This window comes from Typopeltis vanoorti, chromosome 19, assembly GCF_054136105.1.
Source record: "Typopeltis vanoorti isolate ZY-2024b chromosome 19, IOZ_Tvanoo_1.0, whole genome shotgun sequence".
NCBI classification, from domain to species: Eukaryota; Metazoa; Arthropoda; class Arachnida; order Uropygi; family Thelyphonidae; genus Typopeltis; species Typopeltis vanoorti.
Genome location: NC_143567.1, coordinates 39,652,378 through 39,672,311, shown reverse-complemented (window position 1 = coordinate 39,672,311; position 19,934 = coordinate 39,652,378). Strand labels below are relative to the sequence as shown.

Here is a 19,934-nt window from a genome sequence, read left to right as displayed (position 1 = left end):
ATGCATTAGCAGAGCTAATCTCAAATGGTATGGTCACTTAAACAGAATGGGCGAGGAAAGAATTAGCAAAACAAGTGTTCTCTGCTTGGTTGGCAGGAAAATGACCCAGATGAAGACCAAGATATAGGTGGATTGATACGGTACAAAGTGCCTTAGACGATAGAAATATAAGATCTGATAATGTTGGAGTCTTGACAAGTAACAGACTGATTTGGAGGAAAATTGTAGATAGGAAGTTAGTAATGATGTAAATTTTCATGTAATACTATGATATCCTGTACACCCCTTAGGGTACATGGCAGGAATTTGATGATGATGATGACTTATTTTCCGATGATCCAACCTGTGTTATAATGAAATGATAAGTTAATTACAAAGGCATAGCCTCCTACCATATGCTGGCAACAAGAAAAACAGCCCAATTATCAAAATCATTTGATGTCAGAACAGCTTCAAACCAGTTAACACCAAGTTAACTAAAAAAAAGAACAACATGTTGGTGATGTTGAAAATAAGAGAAGAAGTGAACTCATGGCACACATCCGTGCAGAACATCACACAGTAGATGTGGCAAGTATCTCAATACTTTACACTTAGAAAAGAATGAGATGCTACCCAAACATTTGGGGAATTTGACCATAAAAGAAATCACTTACCTAACTTCTAGTTTCTCCCATCTCCTACAAAGTAGTCCCTTTGGGCATGTATACAGAATCTCAGCAGCTTTTCCATAATCCCATGTATCTTGGAAAGTCCTCAAGTGTGACTGTTTCAAGTACTTTCTATAATTCTGCCTGGATCTCCTCAAATCTTGTCCAAATGATGCTCTTTCAGCTAGAATTTCATCTTGGGAACAGGAAAAAAGTCACAGGATGAGGAATATTGTTGTGTTTTTGGAAGCTAAGAACATGGAAGTTCTATGTTCAAAATGTCTGCCAAAATTCACTATACAGTCCCATAGGACAGCCCTACAATCTCATAACCATCATGGATAGCCTTGAGCACTTTCATTGTTTTCTGGTGTAGTGCGTGTTGAGGGTCATCAAGAATAATCATCATTACCAAACATTTGAACCATAAAAAAGCTTTGTTTTGGCTCATAGCATTATCGCTGAATATTTCCCTAATAATTCTTTGCTTCTTAAAATCTGCTATTTCAATTGGAGAAGAAAATTGCTGAACCACTAAAATGCATTGACGTTACAAAAACACATGCAGCCTCTCAGCTTGCTGGCATATTGGTTTACATAGGATACTACATGTCCCTTATAGTGATAGAAGGCCATACTATAACCTGTTTATGCACTACTCAAATTCTCCTTTGAATACTTCTAGTTAGCACCTCGTACTTTCATCAGATTGCTGAAGGAGTCTTCTGATATCATTCGCTCACATGGTACACTAAATAGAAACCAAGGACTTATCCTTCGTGACATCTAGAAGTCATTAATTAGTGTATATAACATTCACGATTTCTCTTATGCTAGCAATCATATAAAGAGTTTGCACAACAATGTCTAGAATGCACATGATGTGCCTAATGATATGTGAGATTAAACTATCAATCCAGTATTTTTCAATTTATAGAAATAATGACTCTTGGCAAAAAATTTCGTGAAAAAAAAGTATATTTTTTGTGTTAATTCAAGAAACCTCTCATAGCTCAAGTATCTCTTAAACAACTATTATCTTCTAAGTAAGGCATGGGATTGGCGCATCTGAAAGTTTCTGAGTTTTTTGTTTATGTTAAATATCTTTCTGAAGATGCCGTTAGCCATAAAGGCAGCAAAACATGTTAGAGTAATATTCGGTTTCAATGATTAAAATGTCAATAGTTGATATAAACTTCACACATTTAATTTCTTTAAAAAAGGGCTAAGAATTGGGATGTAAAAAAAAAAAAAAATCTCAGCTAACGCCTTTTTATTCCCGTATATAGGGAGTAGGTGAGGCCGTTTAGCCCTATCTAACTTTTGGAGACTGAGTGGGCAGTTCAATCGCCACTGGTAGACAATCAAAGATAGCTGGCCCAAGGATATCGCTAATTAAACAACACGCTGTGAAGAGAGATGGCTCAACAAATGCCGCCATCTCGTGGTCCCTAACACTCGTATTTAATGTCTGAAATAATGTGGGTTCTACGGTTGATTTTCTTGAGTTTATGGGATGAAAGACCCAAGTTTCGGGAGAAAAAACCTGCTTGACTGTGCCAGAGATCGACTAACTTGGGAACCAGTCGAAAAAAGGCTTAGAAAAATTTCTTCTAATCGCCACCTAGATTCAAAACCAAGAAATCTTCCTTTGTGAGGTCAAGCGCATGTGCAAACGCCACATCCACTGAGCTACACAGGCTTGTAAAGGGATTAATTATAAAGATTACATTTCGAGCTAGAAATGCCTGACTGAAAATGTAACATGCTTCTAGAATAACCCATCATAGTATTAATACCAATCATGAAACATTAAAGGAAAAACCCATGTGTCTGTATGTACATGCAATAGGTAACAACACAGAATGCTTTAAAACATGATCATGTATTTATTGCATTTTAGCATTACTCTTTTAAATGAGAGGTGTGTGTCTGACAGAATATTACTTTAGCTTTGTCTTTGTTTGAATCAAGATGAATCCAAGAAATCGCACAATTATAATTCAGTATCAAATATGTAAAAAACTTGGTCACTGGTAGCCTCTAGTCCTAAAGATCAGTCAGTCAGTCAGTCATATGCTAGTAATACGTATTCAAGGTATTAAGGATTTTCAGGTATTAGATACAATCTGATTATCTTAATGAGAATAGGACTTTGTTAGGTAGTCCTATTCTCAGGAAGTCATATCAGTTGAATACATATGTTATAGATTAGCTTGCCCATTTTGGAAGGGAAAACTGAATCCCTGAGATCAGATAACACATCACAGCTCGAAGAAAACAATGACATTTCATGTCATAGACAGGATTTCAGCTGCATTCTTTTTTACAAGTCAGTAACAAAACCATTAAGTCAGAGACATTACAAAATATTGTATCACATGAGCATGTGATTAAATAAAGAAAATTCTTGACACCAAAAACCTCAGTGAACTGATATTAAATCCCTTTAAAAATATTTTCAAAACCATGCATGTGGTTTATAAAATATTAAACAACTCCAGTGAGGACCTTACTTATCTATATGATCCTTTTTAGTTTTATGAAGAATACTAGTATTTGCTCCTGAAGATTGTGAAGATGATGAATGCCTTCTAATTCTTTCTCTTCCCCTTCCTCTGTCTTCTATCCTTTTGAAACTGGACGTGACACGCTCTTGTTCTTCCTACAAATATTATATATATTTAAAAGAAAGAAAGAAAACAGAAAATAAAAAACTTAACATATAATTTGTGTTTTCTTAATAATTTTAGACAACTAGTACAATGTGAAAAACATGATATGAAGTATTTATACAATCAAATAACCACATGAATAGTTTTAATTCAAATACATATACGCAGAATATACTGTTACAAAATATTAGTTGTATTTTATAATGCTATATACCAAGTATTCGCTGGAAATCACGATATTACTGGATGTCACAAAATTATTTTTTGTTTTATTTTTTTAATGAAAATATATACAAAGAGGATTAGCAGCATAAAGAACTTTCCACCTGATTTAAAAACTAAAATACTAATGGCTACTTAGTAATGCCTGTTTCAATTCTGCTAATTTATCAATATAGAGTTTTATCAATGAAACTATAACAGCAATTCATTTTCAAACAGCTGGATATTTGTTGATATTAACAGCTACCGAAAAGAAATCTTGAAGTGCAAGGTATGTATAAAGCAACAAAAACTACAGGCTTTTTTGCAGGTCTCTTATGGCAAACACCTCCCTGCTAGAAGTAGTGTGGTTAGTTGGAAATTTATTTTGCACTTGGTTAGACTATAAGAAATTTAGTTTAATCCTTTATCGAATAAATTTATTACAGTCTAACCAAGTGCAAAATAAACTTCCAACATCTTTCTCTAAATCCACAGAAATTTAATAATAAGGTGGTACAACGGTTGTTAATTCGTATAGGTAAATATGACCTCTGTATTGCTTCTGGCTTAGTATCACCACTCTGCGTCTGCCTCCCACTGACGAGACCTCAATAAAGGTCGAAACCGGTCTGGGTAGTGGCTATTCCCTTAATGCATAGCAGTATGCATATCCGCAAGGAGATGTGCTTTGCATTATGGGAGATACTGAGACAAGGAGTGATGAGAGCTTGATCTACCTTTGCTGCGAGTTGCCAAGGGATGTACCACCTTACCTCAGTCCTGATGATATTTTCAGGTGCAAACTTTGTTTGCTTACACTTGGATAAAGGATTAAACTAAATTTATTATAGTGTGGTTAGTAAGGGTGTGAGGATCAGATTTTCTGCTTGTAGAGTTGTGAATGAATGAAATGGGTTGCCACACTCAATTGTGAGCACTTTATCTGTTAATGGGTTCAAGTGTTATGATAGATTGCGTATATAGTGCGAGTTCCCGTGAGTCTTCAGACTCCATGGAGGTGCTGTATAATAATTATAAAAGATGAATTCTTCCTAAAAAATATTTTAATGTAACATGTCTGTTGAAAGAGAAACAAAACTTGAAAATAGAAACAAACCCCATTTACCACTCACATTTAAATTTCAGTGGACTCAACACAGGGAATAATCATACAATAAGATTAACCAATCTTTCCCTTTCTAATATCATTTATGATGCACAGATAGTTTTTGTTATAGGAAATGATAGCATTAAATAAATCATATGACAAAAAAAAGTAAAAAAAAAAAGCAAAAAATGAGAAAAACTAATAAATGAAGATGATACAATAAAAACAGAATGTGAACGGAAGTAATCATACAGTGTAAATAAGTCTCGACACAAGGAAACTACTTGTGGGGATGGGGAAGGTTGGAAGGGGAAAGAAAAAAATGAAAATTAAAGAATGCAACTGTTAATTTGGACCTCAAAAGCAAAACCAATTTGATGATTCTGATGACTAAATTAATGAATACAGGAAATATTTCATTCAGTTTCAATATTTTAGTTTTAATATTGGAATATCATGAATTGGCATAATAGTAGCAAACTATAAAAACAGAGGAAAATTCACGCTAAAAGTTATATTTGTAGAATTTTTGTCAAGTACGACAGGTATCTTCAGTATAGAATTACAGAACGGCAATCAAACAATAACAGAAAATTTTTTAAAAAGTGCTGCCTTAGTAGCTAATGTAAGACAACTAAAATAATATCAATAAGAAAATTAAGCCTATTCATCTAGCTACCAGTAGGATCAGATGCAAAGACCTATGAGAAGAAGTGTTGAAGTAATAGTGATATTTTCCATCATATTCTCTTTTGTTTGCTTTAGCAATAATAAAACTCTTGTTATTCTTCAAAAACTTCAGGACTTGAAATTCAGAAAAAGAAACTTAAAGGAGGCTCAAGCACTAAAAAACATTTTGCATATTTGAACCAAATTTTGTAAGCTGTTTTAAGAGATAAGGATTGAAGGCCTCTATGAAAGGTATTTCTATCTATACAGTGTAAAAATCCATAAGAGATACCTTTTTTGAGGAGAAACGGCAGTCACATCCTTTTGATAAAACAATGAACTCATCCTGTGGAAATAGTGGATGGCCAGATATATTAATGACAAGTTTATCTTTAGCCGTCTTAACTAAGGAAACTAATTCTATCAAGAATGCAATAAAATCTATTTTAGTGGATGAATTTTTTAATATTATTCTTCATATCCCATCAACTTCTTACCATGCTTTTAATTCTATTGTTGATAATTTAAAATGAAAGTTTAATTCCCTCGTAAGTCATATTAGGACCAGTACTCAAACGTTATCTGTGACTCAGATAAATTCAAATAAATGCTATATCCATGCTGAATCTCATCACCTTCTCAGACAAAAAGGTTGAGACCATTAAGACCTTATTAACATCATGCTCATTCTTTATATTCTTCTGATTCTTTTACAGAAAAAATTACAATATATAAAGTGCACCTTATCAAATGATTTTAATTATTCCTTCATCAAAAAAGCATTTACCAGTTATGGAATCTCTGGCTCTTCTAGAAGAAATAACTCACATTCCTATGTCTTATGAAAGGTATTTCTGAACATATAACAAAAATTTTAAAACCACTCAACATTTTTCTTGCCTTTCCCTCCCTTTCCATCAGAAAAACTTTCACATTTCTTGCTTCTCATTGATTGCTCTTGCAGCTCATCTTATTTTGGACAAACTGGAAAGGTTGCCTTTATTTGTCAAGAACAGGGTTTCCCAAACTGTGTTCCGCAGAAGGTGAATAAGTGTTTCGCAAGAAGTTCTCCTGGAATTTGTCATTTTAGTTTTCTAAGCATTTTTTGAATAAATATTTTATAGTGGAAATATTCTGAGGAGAATAATATTCGTGAATATGTCCAAAAGCTCAGACCTAGTGACCAAGCCATGTAAGTATTCATGAAGTATCATTAATTTTCACACATTGAAACCTTTCAACATTTGGGAAAGGGAACATGCTGTTTATGACCAGTCATAAAAATTGCCTGCAAGCCAATTACAACAATGGGTGGCATATCCTCTGTTCTCAAAACTGAAGGAAATTACATCTGTGTAGCAAATGTCAGTAACCAAGCGGCATATTTTTAAACATGGAAATATTCATGAATTATCGTTAATTTTCACACATCGAAATCTTTCAACATTCGAGAAAGGGAATACCACTGTTTATGACCGGTCATAAAAATTGCCTGCAAGCCGATTACAATAATAGGCGGCATATCCTCTGTTCTCAAAACTGAACGAAATAACATCTGTGTTGCAAAAGTTAGTGACCAATCAGCAAGGAAGAAAATTTTTCCACTGAAATTGAAGATCAAGGTAGTATGTATCCGGTTCTCAAATCTAGTAATACTGAATACTTTCTTCACAAGTTCGTATTGTAGGGTGAAAGTTTCGAAACCGTAGTGCCGTGATTTTTTAAAAGTAATAGGCCTGCAGATTTAAATTTTAATATGAATAAGAGACAAGGGACTTTGTTTAATTTTGGTGTTAAGAAATCTCATATTGAAGGTGTTTGTGACGCACCAGATAGTGAGTCATCCACCACCAGCCTACAGAGCAATCTCCAGGATGTACAAAAGGAGGGGGAAACTACCAGCACACAGGAGAAAACATCTGCATTCGCTCGTCAGTATTTATAATAATATTATAAATTTTTGATGATCAGAATGGGATTTTGTCAATGAAAATCAGCACAAATTAATTTAATGATGTTTATGTTTAATTGTTAATTAATAATTAATTATTAATACATTACAAAATAACCAAGGTGTTCTGTGAAAATTTCAGGATAAGAAAAGCTTGGGAAACGCTGGTCTAGAAGAACATGTCTCTATTAAATATCATGAGCCTGAATAGACTTGATGAGCATGTTATCTGCACTAAACAGAGTTCAACAGAACAAGACAAGAATCCTCTATAAAAGTTGTTTGCTCATAGAACATCTATAAAAGAGACATGTGAAGCATAACTCCATTGTCCTAGCAGATCCATAAATTATAAATTTAGTTTAATCCTTTATCCAAGTGTGAGCAAACAAAGTTTGCACCTGGAAATATCTTCAGGACTGGGATAAGGTAGTACAACACCGGTGGACCAAGCTAACAACACTCCTATCTCAGTATCTCCCATAATACAAAACACATCACCTTGCAGATATGTATAACTCCTATAGATAAAGATGATCTCGCCATTGCTTCTGCCTGGTATCTCCACTTCTGGGCCTGGCTCCCACTGAAGAGAGCTCAATAAAGGTCGAAACAAGTCTGGGGACTGGCCCTTCCCTTAATGCATAACATTATACATATCCACAAGGAGATGGCATTATGGGAGATACTGCGATAGGAGTGGTCTTAACTTGCTCCACCTTTGCAACGAGTTGCCTGGTTGTACCACCTTACCCCAGTCCTGAAGATACTTTAAGGTGCAAACTTTGTTTGCTCACACTTGGATAAAGGATTAAACTAAATTTATTATAGTCTAACTAAGTGAAAAATAAACTTTCAAGATCCATAAATTAAAGATACCAAGAAATTATATACTTGGATTAATCCTTTATCCAAGTGTAAGCAAACAAAGTTTGTGCCTGAAGTATTTTCAGGACTGAGGCAATTCGTGGTAAAGGTGATATGACTTCACATCACTTGCCTTAGTTTCCCATAATGCAAAGCACATCTCCTTCCAGGCATGTATAATGCTATGCATTATGGGAAGGGTCACTACCCAGACCAGTTTCGACCTTTATTGAGGTCTCATCAGTGGGAGCCAGATCCAGAGGTGACTAAGGTTGAAGTAATGCAGATCATATTTTCATATACGAGTAGCCTCCTTTTGGATATTTGTATATGAAAATGTGACTTCTTTTATGAAGTCAACATAAACAGCATTATGTACAATGACTGAGAAACTTTGATAGCAAAAGGTGTAACACCTTAAGGCAGAGCCTTGGTGAATATTCTGTTCTTGAAGATATGGCCAAGATAGCATGCTTTCCACTCTGACCTGGAAAAGTTGGCTAGACAAAGTCTTTAATAAATACAGGAAGGTCCCTGAGACCTTGGTTATAGAGATTTTCTAATATGTCATATCTCCAGGCTGTGTCATAAGATTTAATAAAAAAATTCTTTCAAATACATTATAAATGAATTATTAAATGCTGACTAAATGGATAGTGCCTAGGCTTTCTTACCCATAGGTTCTGAGTAATAAAGAAAAAGTTAAGACTGGTAGAAAAGGGTCAAAAAGAATGTGATAAATAATCAGGACAAATTGTAACAGCGATGAAACTCACAAAGCTTTCTCTATCCTAATGAAGTATGATTTGGAGATCAGAGTTTAGGGAAGTAGAAACTGACATTCTGGAGGTTGTGTTGTTAATGCAATACATGGTTTTGTTAAATTACCTGGAGGAGTGAGGTCATCAGTGAAGCTATATTGAATTTGCAGTCAATCTAAGGTCACTGACATATAGAAGGAAGAGAGTATGTAAGAGAGAGAACAGTCTTGTGGACTCCAGCATTAGTTGTAGAGTTAAGCTGGAAAAGCTCAACAAATGCAAAGCACTCGCACATATGCAGCCTGCCATCAGCTCAGGTGATGGTAAGATGGTCACGTGTGGGTAATGAGGTTGACTGAAATAAAGTAGTATGGAAATTCCTTAAAATTTACTGATGGGTGTCTCCATACTTCAATAAGTAACAATGATGCCTTTTGGAAAAAATTACGTTTTTTAATGCCATTTAAAATGCAAAGAAAATTTATAAGAGTTTGACTAATGAAGAGTTGGTCTAATATAAAAGTAGCATTTCTAAATAACTTAGGGAATTGAAACAACGTAGATCCGAATATAAATTAAATAATACTTTAATAGATATTTCGGCAATGTCTCATTGCCATTTTCTAAAGGAACTTACAAAAGGCAGGAGCACAACAGGCTCTAACAATATAGTAACTGGAAATGAAGATATGAAGCTATCTTTCTCCTAGAAGTCCTGATGGTGCCCTCTGGCGGGCTAAGTAGGCATTCTTGGCCGTTGGGCTGAAGGTCTGCTGATGTATGCCTCCCAAATTTGGGGCAGTCGCATACAACCAAATTTGTTGAGGTTTGGAGAGTTTCTTAGGGCAGAGGCTGATTCCATAAATAATCTTTCGAATTTATATTTGCTCCGGTGTATTATTTTTGCTTTCTTCCACCGTATTCTGTGGCGAGTATCCAGAGCATGGTCTGCAAGACCAGAATGGCTATATTTGTAAAACCGGATGTAGTCCTTGTGTTCAGAAATTCTGATATTCGCTGTCCTGCCTGTTTGGCCAAAGTACGACAGTTTACAACTGCAAGGGACCTGGTATACACCAGGTAGGTCTAGGGGAAGTGGTTGGTCTTTGGTAGAGCGGATAAGGGATGCCAATTTTCTGTAAGGCCTGTAACAGGAGGTGAGGTCATGTTTTTTTAGAATTTTGGTAATTTTTTCTGAGGTGCCTCGGATGTAGGGAATGATGATGGATTTAGAGTAATCTTTTTTGTGGAGGGGGGCTGTGGTTTGTAGGTTTTAATATTATTTGGATTTTTGGGGGGGGGGGGGTAGCCATTGGCTGAGAAAGTGTTTAGGATGTGATTTAGTTCAGTGTTAAGGGCTATGTCGTTAGAACAGATTAGTTTAGCCCTGTTGTATAGTGTTTTTACCACTCCATATTGTTGTGAGGGGGGGGGGGGGGGGATTGTTGGTGGATGTATCTGCCTGTATGGGTGGGTTTTCTGTAAACTGAGAAAACCAAAGTTCCATCAGGCTGGCGGGTGACTAGTGTGTCTAGGAAGGGGAGGCAGTTGTTTTCCTCTTTTTCCAGGGTGAACTTGATTCTGGCATGTTGGTTGTTTAAGTGTGTGAGGAAGGAGAGGAGTGTTTCAGAGCCATGTGGCCAAATAGCGAACACATCATTTCTGATGTGTTCTGAACACAAGGACTACATCCGGTTTTACAAATATAGCCATTCTGGTCTTGCAGACCATGCTCTGGATACTCGCCACAGAATACAGTGGAAGAAAGCAAAAATAATACACCGGAGCAAATATAAATTCGAAAGATTATTTATGGAATCAGCCTCTGCCCTAAGAAACTCTCCAAACCTCAACAAATTTGGTTGTATGCGACTGCCCCAAATTTGGGAGGCATACATCAGCAGACCTTCAGCCCAACGGCCAAGAATGCCTACTTAGACCGCCAGAGGGCACCATCAGGACTTCTAGGAGAAAGATAGCTTCATATCTTCATTTCCAGTTACTATATTGTTAGAGCCTGTTGTGCTCCTGCCTTTTGTAAGTTCCTTTAGAAAATGGCAATGAGACATTGCCGAAATATCGGAAATATCTATTAAAGTATTATTTAATTTATATTCGGATCTACGTTGTTTCAATTCCCTAAGTTATTTAGACATGCATAACCAACGTATAAGCCTATCATATAGAAGTAGCAAGGTTTTAATTTCTGTTAAACAAATTGAGAAAAGCTAAAAGAACACATACATTGAATGGCATAGCAGGCTACAGAGATTATAGTACGCCCACAGATTCGAGACCCTTCGACACTTCTACGCATGTCACAAAAAGGAGAATCCATTCCGATAATAAGGTAATCAATCCATCTTCTGGGATTAGTTTGTTTATTATTACAGGTCGGAAAATTTAGCTTTTCTTTTACGAACATTGTAGTTTTTAAAGTGGTAACTATTTTGCTTGTATAACAGTTGGAAAAACTGTATGTAGAGTATTAAGAAAGTTAAAAAAAAAAAAGGTATAACATAAAACAAAAATTTAACGAAATTTATTTTTAAGAAAGTTTTGTATAAAATAAAAATAATTATACAGAAAAACAGAATTTTTTTCAAATGAACTTCGATATTCTAAACTTATAGTTGAGAGAACTGAGACACTTTAATGTCCTAAACCAATTAATTATTTATGAATTGTTGTGACTCTTAACAAACCGATGCAAAAAAAAAGTTGGGAAAAAAAAAATGCCATTATCAAATCCTTTTAATCCTCATAGTCATCTGAATTGGTCCAAATCGCCATGACTTTCACTTAAATTGATCACCAAAGGTTCGCATAATTCTTCGATAATTCCATCTCTGTCCCAATACGTATTTTCCAATGAGGTGACACGAGAGCAATATTTTCCCCAGTTTTGAACTGTAATACTTTCAATCGCCTGTTCTGAAAGCCTAAAAAGTTTCGACATATCAATATCCCCAGTTACATTGTGATGGCAAACAGTTGGCACTCTTTTCTCGAACCATTAAAATTCGTGAATAATAGTTCTTATAACGTCTACATCAAAATCATTCAAAGCTATGTTTTCTATGGTTTTCTTTCTCTGGCACTTTTCAGGAGATTTAAATTTTGGCTTACCTTCATCTTTTGATTTCCTATGAATTCATTTAACAGTCAACTCCAATATGCCAGTAATTGCACTTGCACGTTTTATGACTTGAGAAAGGGGAACAAGGAGACTGCCTTCTAACGATTCTTTTTCACAGAATGTCAGCACATTATTCAATATTCTTTTGCAAGAGCTACTGAAAGGTTTAACACCAGAACTTGTTGACTGTACTGGATCCATCATACAAATTAATAACAAAAAAAAAAAAACGACAACAAAAATCAAGCTGCTACTAGTACAGCGACAGACATGAAAGCACGTGATTTTGCATGTTGGCGATCAATTCGTATACATCATTCATTTCCTTCTTCCCTTCAGCATGAATCGACTATTCTTGGCACCAAGCCAAGCCTAGCTCTACAAAGTGTGGGCATACTATACCAGTACCAAAATTAGGTACAGGTAGTTCCCAACTTTCCAAGTTAATATGTTCCTAGTGGAAGTATGTAAAGCAAAAACTCATCAAGTGAGAATTTATTTCCCATAGAATGGGAAATCTGTAACCCTTGTTAAAAACAAGGATTATGTTCCCCTGTGAAATTTGGCCATGGTAATGTTAAATAAAAGTCTCCAGGATGATAGTTTATACTTATGAAATCATTTATATATCAAGAAATGAAAACATAGCCTTTACAATCAAGCAAGTAAACCTGGGAACTTAACTCAAAGTGAGACTTGTCTGTGTATAAGAAGTCAGGTTACTTGGCTATAAGCTAATAAGTAAAGGGGTAGGGGAGGGAATTAGATAAACATGTTGAAAGAAGTATTGTACCACCACTGGTTTAGAATGAAACACTGGCGAACTTTCAGTCACCACAGTGGCATACAGCTATATAAGATGTACTCTAAAGTTGACCTATACATCAGTACAACTGTCAAAAGTATGTCAAAAAATGAACTTCTGAAGAAAGTGCTATCACAGGATATCATATCAAGGACCTATTTGTTTGTGATCCTGAAAAAGACTATATCACTCCAAAATGAACTGCAGCAATACATGCTTAAAAGAAGAGTGATAAGTAGAAATCTTGGGGTCAGTCATGAGTAAAGGTAAATAGCAGGAAGGGCTACACAACTTTGGTTTCTGCAAAAGAAAAGATGAACATAAGCAAAACATTCACAACAATCAACAACAGACTACACTGGTGTAAAGAATATTATGACTAGTCCATAGTGCTGGAAGTCTGTGATATGCTGTGATGAATTGTATTATGCCATTTCCTGATTGGATAGACAAGGGTGGGTCACACAGATGCTTGAACACTTTTTGACCAAATGCATCATCCAAAATGAGAAGTTTAACAGTGCTGATATAATGGTCTGCAGATGTTTTTTTTTCCTGGTACGGATTCTGGCTTTTGGTTGTAAAGCCTAGAAGGATTGACTGTAGAACTTAAAACATTTCAGATAATAACACCAGGTAGGAACACATGATGGCAACAGCTCTCTGCCATACTCTCACCCAGAGCTCCAAGATACCTTGGGATAATAAAATTGTACTAGTCCAAGTTATTATTATATCACACCTCCAGGGAGTCCAAAGACTCATCGAGGGAGGGCATCTACTCTACAACTCTACGTCTCACTACTCCACCAACCTTCATCATCTAACACCAACGCCATCTACCACCTGGTACAGTTATTGGTCTACTTTATATAAATATTGTTTTGTATGTGATCTTTTTAAAATCAATGTTATGACAGAAAATAAAGTAATATATTCTTTAATTCTCACTACACATTACATGTAATTATACAGAAAATATTCTTTCCTTTAATGTGAGTTTAAAATGTACACCACAACACAGTTCATTTACATAAGGATTCATAGGTCCTCCAGTATGGCTTTTCTTAATTGCAAAATACTACCACTTATCAACTTGGGGATCAATCATTGCTGACTGGTTGACTGAGTAGTTAGTGTACCCACTCTCCAACCAGCAGGATACGGGTTCAAATCCAGTCTTGGGCACGGATGTTTTGTGGGAGGTGAATTTCATTGCCTAGTGTGAGATTACTGCCCTGTTTATTGAAGGGCTGAAGTAGCTTGAAAAAGTTTCACATTTCGTCTCTAAAGCAGGGTTTCTGGATTATGCAAAATAAATTTAAAAAATACAAACAAATATATAAACTTGATTAAACTAGAAAAAAAAATCTACTACAGGTTTGGAAATACTCTTAAGTGATTGGGAGCAACACAAAAAAAAAAAAAAAAAAACCCATTCACTGGAATAAAGTCCTTTAACTTTTGGTATCATCAATAATCTGCCTATGTTTCTTTTTCCTATTTTCTGGCATTCAGGGTGGAGAGAGAGATTCACTGTTGACCTCAACTTCCCTTTTATTAGATTCATTTGATTAAAACCTCATTGACGTGATGATATACTTGTTATAATGGCTGCAATTGCAAACAGTTTTGAAGCCTATCTTTATTACTTGTTCTTAAGAGGTGTTGTATGTTGAAATACTTACCCAAAACTTTGAATGCATACCACTCATTCACCAAATTTATTGAAATCGTTTCTTCATTATTATCAAAATATTTCCTTAAATGTTCACCCCAAATTCTTCCATATCTTCAGGCCAGATAAATATATAAATATACTGAGACAGTTTTGGCAAGTTCTGATTCATTTTCACTAAATCTTTTTATCAAATACATTATTCCTTCATCTATTACATAAAGAAAGGCTTAGGTATCATTCATTATTCATAATAATGCTTAACAGTATAACCAACACCAAGAGGGAAAAAAATACATTTATTAAACTCACTAATATTTCACTGGTTTTCTATGCAGCATCATCATCAGAGCATAATGATAAGTAACAAGTACACAACACTAAACTAAGTAATTGTAGAAACAATTTAAATTGTAAATGACACCTAATGTCCTTACATGGTGCCCTCTGTGGGTCGGATAACTTCTTCTTCGTCTATGATCTCTTATACTTTTAAGCGTCGAGACTTTGCCAAAGAGATTTCCATGCCGTCCTGTCCAAGGTTTGTTGTTTTGCTTCTTTCCAGTTAATTCCCTTCCTGTCCAAGGTTTGTTGTTTTGCTCCTTTCCAGTTAATTCCCTTCTTTTCCAATTTTTCTTTAATTTCCTTTTGCCAACCTTTCCTGGGTCTGCCTATGTTTCTTTTTCCTATTTTCTGGCTTTCGTATACAGTTTTTGCTATTCTTCCTTCTTCCATTCGATTGAGATGTCCAAACCATCTCATTTGGGCTTGTGTTATGAATTGATTCAGAGGTGCAACTTGAAGGCTGTCTCTTATGGTTTGATTTCTTATTCGGTCTAGTCTTGTTTTTTGTGCCACTTTCCTGAGATATTTCATTTCAATTGTTTGTAGTTTATTTGTGTTTCCTGTTGTTAAACACCAAGACTCACAACTGTATGTTAATGTTGGTAGAAACACTGAACTGTACACTGCCATTTTGGTATTTTGGGTGACTTCTTTCTTATCTAGGAGTGGGCCTTTCATTGCATAGAATAGCTTTGTTCCCCCTCTTATCCTGTTGTTAATTTCTGTGTCTAGTCTACCATCTTCTTGTATATAAGATCCCAAGTATTTAAAGGAGTGGACTTGTTCCAGTTGGTGATTCTCTATTTTTATTGTGTGCTTTTGTTGGTTTCTAGGTATGATCATTGTTTTAGTTTTATTGATATTTATGGTCATATTCCTTTTCTTTGTTTCTTCATGCCAAATGTTGATATTGTACTGCAGATCTTCAGCTGTATTTGCTAGAATCACTACATCATCTGCAAAAGCCATATGTGAAATCCTAGTTTCTTTCAGTTTCCTGTATCCTAAGTGGAACTTTTTTGTTTTTGTTTGGCATGCCTTTAAAATTTCATCCATTACTACGATGAAGAGAAGAGGACTGAGGATACAGCCTTGCCTCACTCCTACATTTGTTTCAAATTCTTTTGATCTATTATTACAGATTCTTACATAATTTCTATTACTTTTGTAGAGGCTTTGTATGGCTGCTATTAAGTTATCTTGTATCTTGTTTTTTTTTTAATGTTTGCCATATTAAGTGTCTGGGAACTCGGTCAAAGGCCTTTTCAAAATCTATAAAACATGAATGTAGTTCTTTTCCATATTCCAATGTTTTCTCTGATATTTGTCTAAGACTGAAGATAAGATCCTGTGTGCTTCTATTTTTTCGAAAGCTATATTGCATTTCATCCAGCGTCTCCTCTATTTGATTCCTAAGCCTCGCTTCTAAAATGCGGGTATATAATTTTCCTGGAACGTTAAAAGCGAAATTCCTCTATGGTTTTCACATTTGCGGTTGTCTCCTTTCTTAAATATGGGGATTATTATAGCTACTTCCCAGTCTTTGGGAATAATTTTCTTTTTCCATACAACATTGAATAGGTGTAAAAGAAATTTTATGGCTTTCGTTCCTAAATTCTTTACCATTTCTGGTGTTATTTGGTCATGGCCTGCTGATTTGCCCAGTTTTATTTTATTTATTGCTGCTAACAGTTCATTTGCATGAATTTCTTCACTCTGATCTTCTATTTTGCTTGTGTGTCTTGCTCTTAGGGTTCTATTTTTTCCTTGTCCTGCATCTTCCAATAATTCTTGAAAGTACTGTTTCCATCTTTCCATGATGTCTTCGGAATTTGTGAGTAACTTTCCATCCTTATTTTTGATAAACTTTATGGGGCATTCTTTCTCTGACCTCATTCTTCTTAAAACATTATAGAAGAGTTTTTGGTTTCCTTTAAAATTTTGTTCTAAAGTATGTCCGAAGTCTTCCCAGCATTTTCTTTTCTCTGCTTTCACTAAGGTTTTAACTTTATTTCTTTGGTTGTTGTATAGTTCTCTATCAACCTGCAGCTTTGATGTTATATATCTCTTCCATAATTGCTTTTTCTTTTTAATTTCTTCTTTTAGTTCTTCAGTCCACCAGGGTGTTTTATGTTTCTTCTGTTTATTATTTAATGATACACCACAAATTTCTTTGCTTGTTTCTAGAAGAAGTGTTTTGAACCTGTATCATAGGTTTTCTACATCTTGGTCTTCATATATCTCTTTTTCTACTTCTTTCATCTTCTCTTCTATTTTACTTTTATACTCAATGGCTGTTTCTTCTTTCTTTAGTTTGTAGTTCTTTATCTTAACATTTGTTTCCTTGCTACTTTTTCTACATTTTTCAACTTTTATTTTATGGATTGTTTCCAATACTAATAAGTAGTTGTCACTGCCTATTTCAGGACCTCTGTAGACTCTTGCATTTTTTGTATACTTCCAGTACGATCTGCTTATGATGGCGTAGTCGATTATAGATTTTTCGTTTCTATTGGGCTCTTCCCTGGTAAACGTATGGATTTCTTTATGCTTGAACATAGTATTCGCTATCACTAAATTATTTGTAAGGCAAAGATTTATTATTCTTTCTCCATTATTATTCCGGGTTATTTCTCCTTGTGATCCCAACACTTGTTTCGTTTCTTCATCTACTTGATTCCCTACCCGGCCATTAAGGTCTCCTAGTAGTATGATGCCCTTGAACTTCAATTGTTTTTTGTAAGAGTACGAAGAATTCATCTTTAATTTCTTTATTGGCATTATCGTTTGGGCCATATGCAACAATTACAGTGAATACTTGGTTGTCTGATTTAAAATCTATAGTGATTATCAACAACCTTTCGTTTATTAGTTGCCATTTAGTAATATATTCTTTGAGATCTGGTTTAATTATGCAAGCTACCCCTTGTTTTCCCCATTCTCTTGGGTTTACCCCTGAATAGAAAAGTATATACCCATCTTTCATTTTCTGGCAACCTTGACCTTTCTTTTTTGTTTCTGTGACTGCTAGCAAATCCAATCTTGATTTTTTAAATTCATCAATTAATTCGTTTTCTTTTCCATGTAGACTTTTAATGTTCACTGTTCCATATCTCATGTACCTTTTTCCTCGCTTTGTCGTTAACCATTTAGGCAGTTCAGCTATCTCTTTGTTATTTCTTTTAATGAGTGAAATTTTAAGGTGTGCAGGGGATTAGCCTTCAGCACCCGAGTCTGGTGGTAGGGCTGCCACCTTCGAGGCCCCCAGACCGGCCTATGAGGGAAGTGCTATCCTGTTGGTCCGCGGGAGGTATTTTATTTCCCTCCTACCCTTCATGGTAACCTATGACGAGCATTCCCCGATCTGCCACCAGGGGACGCGCCCGATGGGGGTTACAGGTGTCCCCGCACGGGGGGTCGGATAACTACAAAGTTAATTTAGAAAGGTCAACTATTAGGTCTTACAATGACAATCTCCCAGATCTTTGATAAATTAATACAACCATACTTGTTGAGGTTGGGAGAATGCATCATAGCTGATGCTGATTCTAAGAATAGCCTCTCAGACCAGTAACAACTTTGTAATATAGATGTTTTTCTCTATCTGATCCTATGTATGAAGGAGTATCCATAGCATGGTTGGTCAATCACAACTTGCCATACAGATAATCTCAGATGTAATTTTTGTGTTCTTCAAGGTGGATGTCAACTGATCTACCAGTCTGTCCCAAGTAGGTTAAACTGCAGGCACAAGGAACTTTATACACTCCCGGATGTTCAAGAGGATGTATTTTCGATTATTCGGAGAAACTATGAAAGTAGCTAGCTGACTGAAAGGTTTGAAAGTAGTATGGAGATCACATTTACAGAGAAATTTGGCTATTTTTTCTGATGTACTCTTAACATATAGGATGGGAATGGTTTTGCTACGATCTTGTGTGTAAGAGGGATTGGGGAAGTAACATTTTTTTTTTTTTTCTATTTCATATAGACCATAACCATTGGCTAAAAAAGTATTGCAAAGGTTTCGCTCATTTTCAAAGACTGTCATTTGAACAAATAGCCTTGGCTCGGTGGTAAATGTTGAGGATGCCATACTGTGGGAAGGGTAGTGGTGGTGTGATTGTTTATGTAAATACCTAACAGTATGAGTAGGTTTTCTATAGCTGAAGAAGGATAATGAACAATTAGGAAGTCATGTTGCTAGTGCATCTAAAAAAGGAGAGGCTATTACTTTCTTTTTCTATAGTGAAATTAATTTAGGATGTTGGCACCAAAAATGTATCTAATGTCTGGACCAGGAGGCCAGACAGCAAACACATCAACATAGCACAGTCAAAGTGTTGATTTTGGTGTGGCTGTGTTGAGTGCTTGGTTTTCAAACTGCTTCATATAGAAGTTTGCTGGTGGTGGGGGGGGGGGTGAAGAAAGGGAACGCATAGCAATCCATCTAGATATATTCAAATCGCTCTACATGCATTATCTGTAGACCATTATATACACCTACACTATTTATGTTATCTCAAAATTTCCTCTCAGAAGGTTGTGGTATTTCGTTTCCTTCAAGTCCATATGGTATTTTGTTTGACTAATCAGGTTTCCTCTTTGAAAAATCACTGATAGCTGTTTAAATAAAATTTAAAAATCTACAAAAAATGGATTCCATTTGTAAAGCAGTATGTCTTCATTTTCCTTAAAAATGCCTTTTGATATTGTGGCATCATCCCCTTTTCCATTGCCTATTTCCTCCAAATGCATTATCACTACAAAATAGTCGATAACAAGTGCAGTCAGTGCTACCACTATTAGACATCCACCTTACTGAATTCAGATAACTAAACTTTGGGATATTTGTTTGTCAATGGCTGCTGCTCTTCCTGATTCTTTCAGTCTTTTTTGGTTAATTCTGGTAAAAGGTGTATAATTTTTTTTAACTACTGTTTCAATTTCTGCAACAAAGGAAACATCTTTAATAAAATTTAAAACAGTCAGATTCAAATTATGTGCAATACAGTGTGCTGATATAAAATGTGGCAATTCTCTTTAATTTTGTCACTAGCCAGTTGTTTTTCCAGCACATTA

The 19,934-nt window shown here is 35.4% G+C and overlaps 1 protein-coding gene across 3 annotated transcripts in view; it reads right to left on the bottom strand.

Moving 5' to 3' along the window:
• The window catches only part of LOC150096016 (uncharacterized), a 381,411-nt gene that overhangs the window by 254,290 nt on the left and 107,187 nt on the right, over window positions 1-19,934 (bottom strand). For all 3 annotated transcript variants that reach the window (XM_090409077.1, XM_090409078.1, XM_090409079.1), the window contains one exon: window positions 3,167-3,315. In XM_090409077.1, the coding sequence (XP_090265203.1) occupies window positions 3,167-3,315 (149 nt within the window). The remainder of the gene's footprint in view (window positions 1-3,166; window positions 3,316-19,934) is intronic.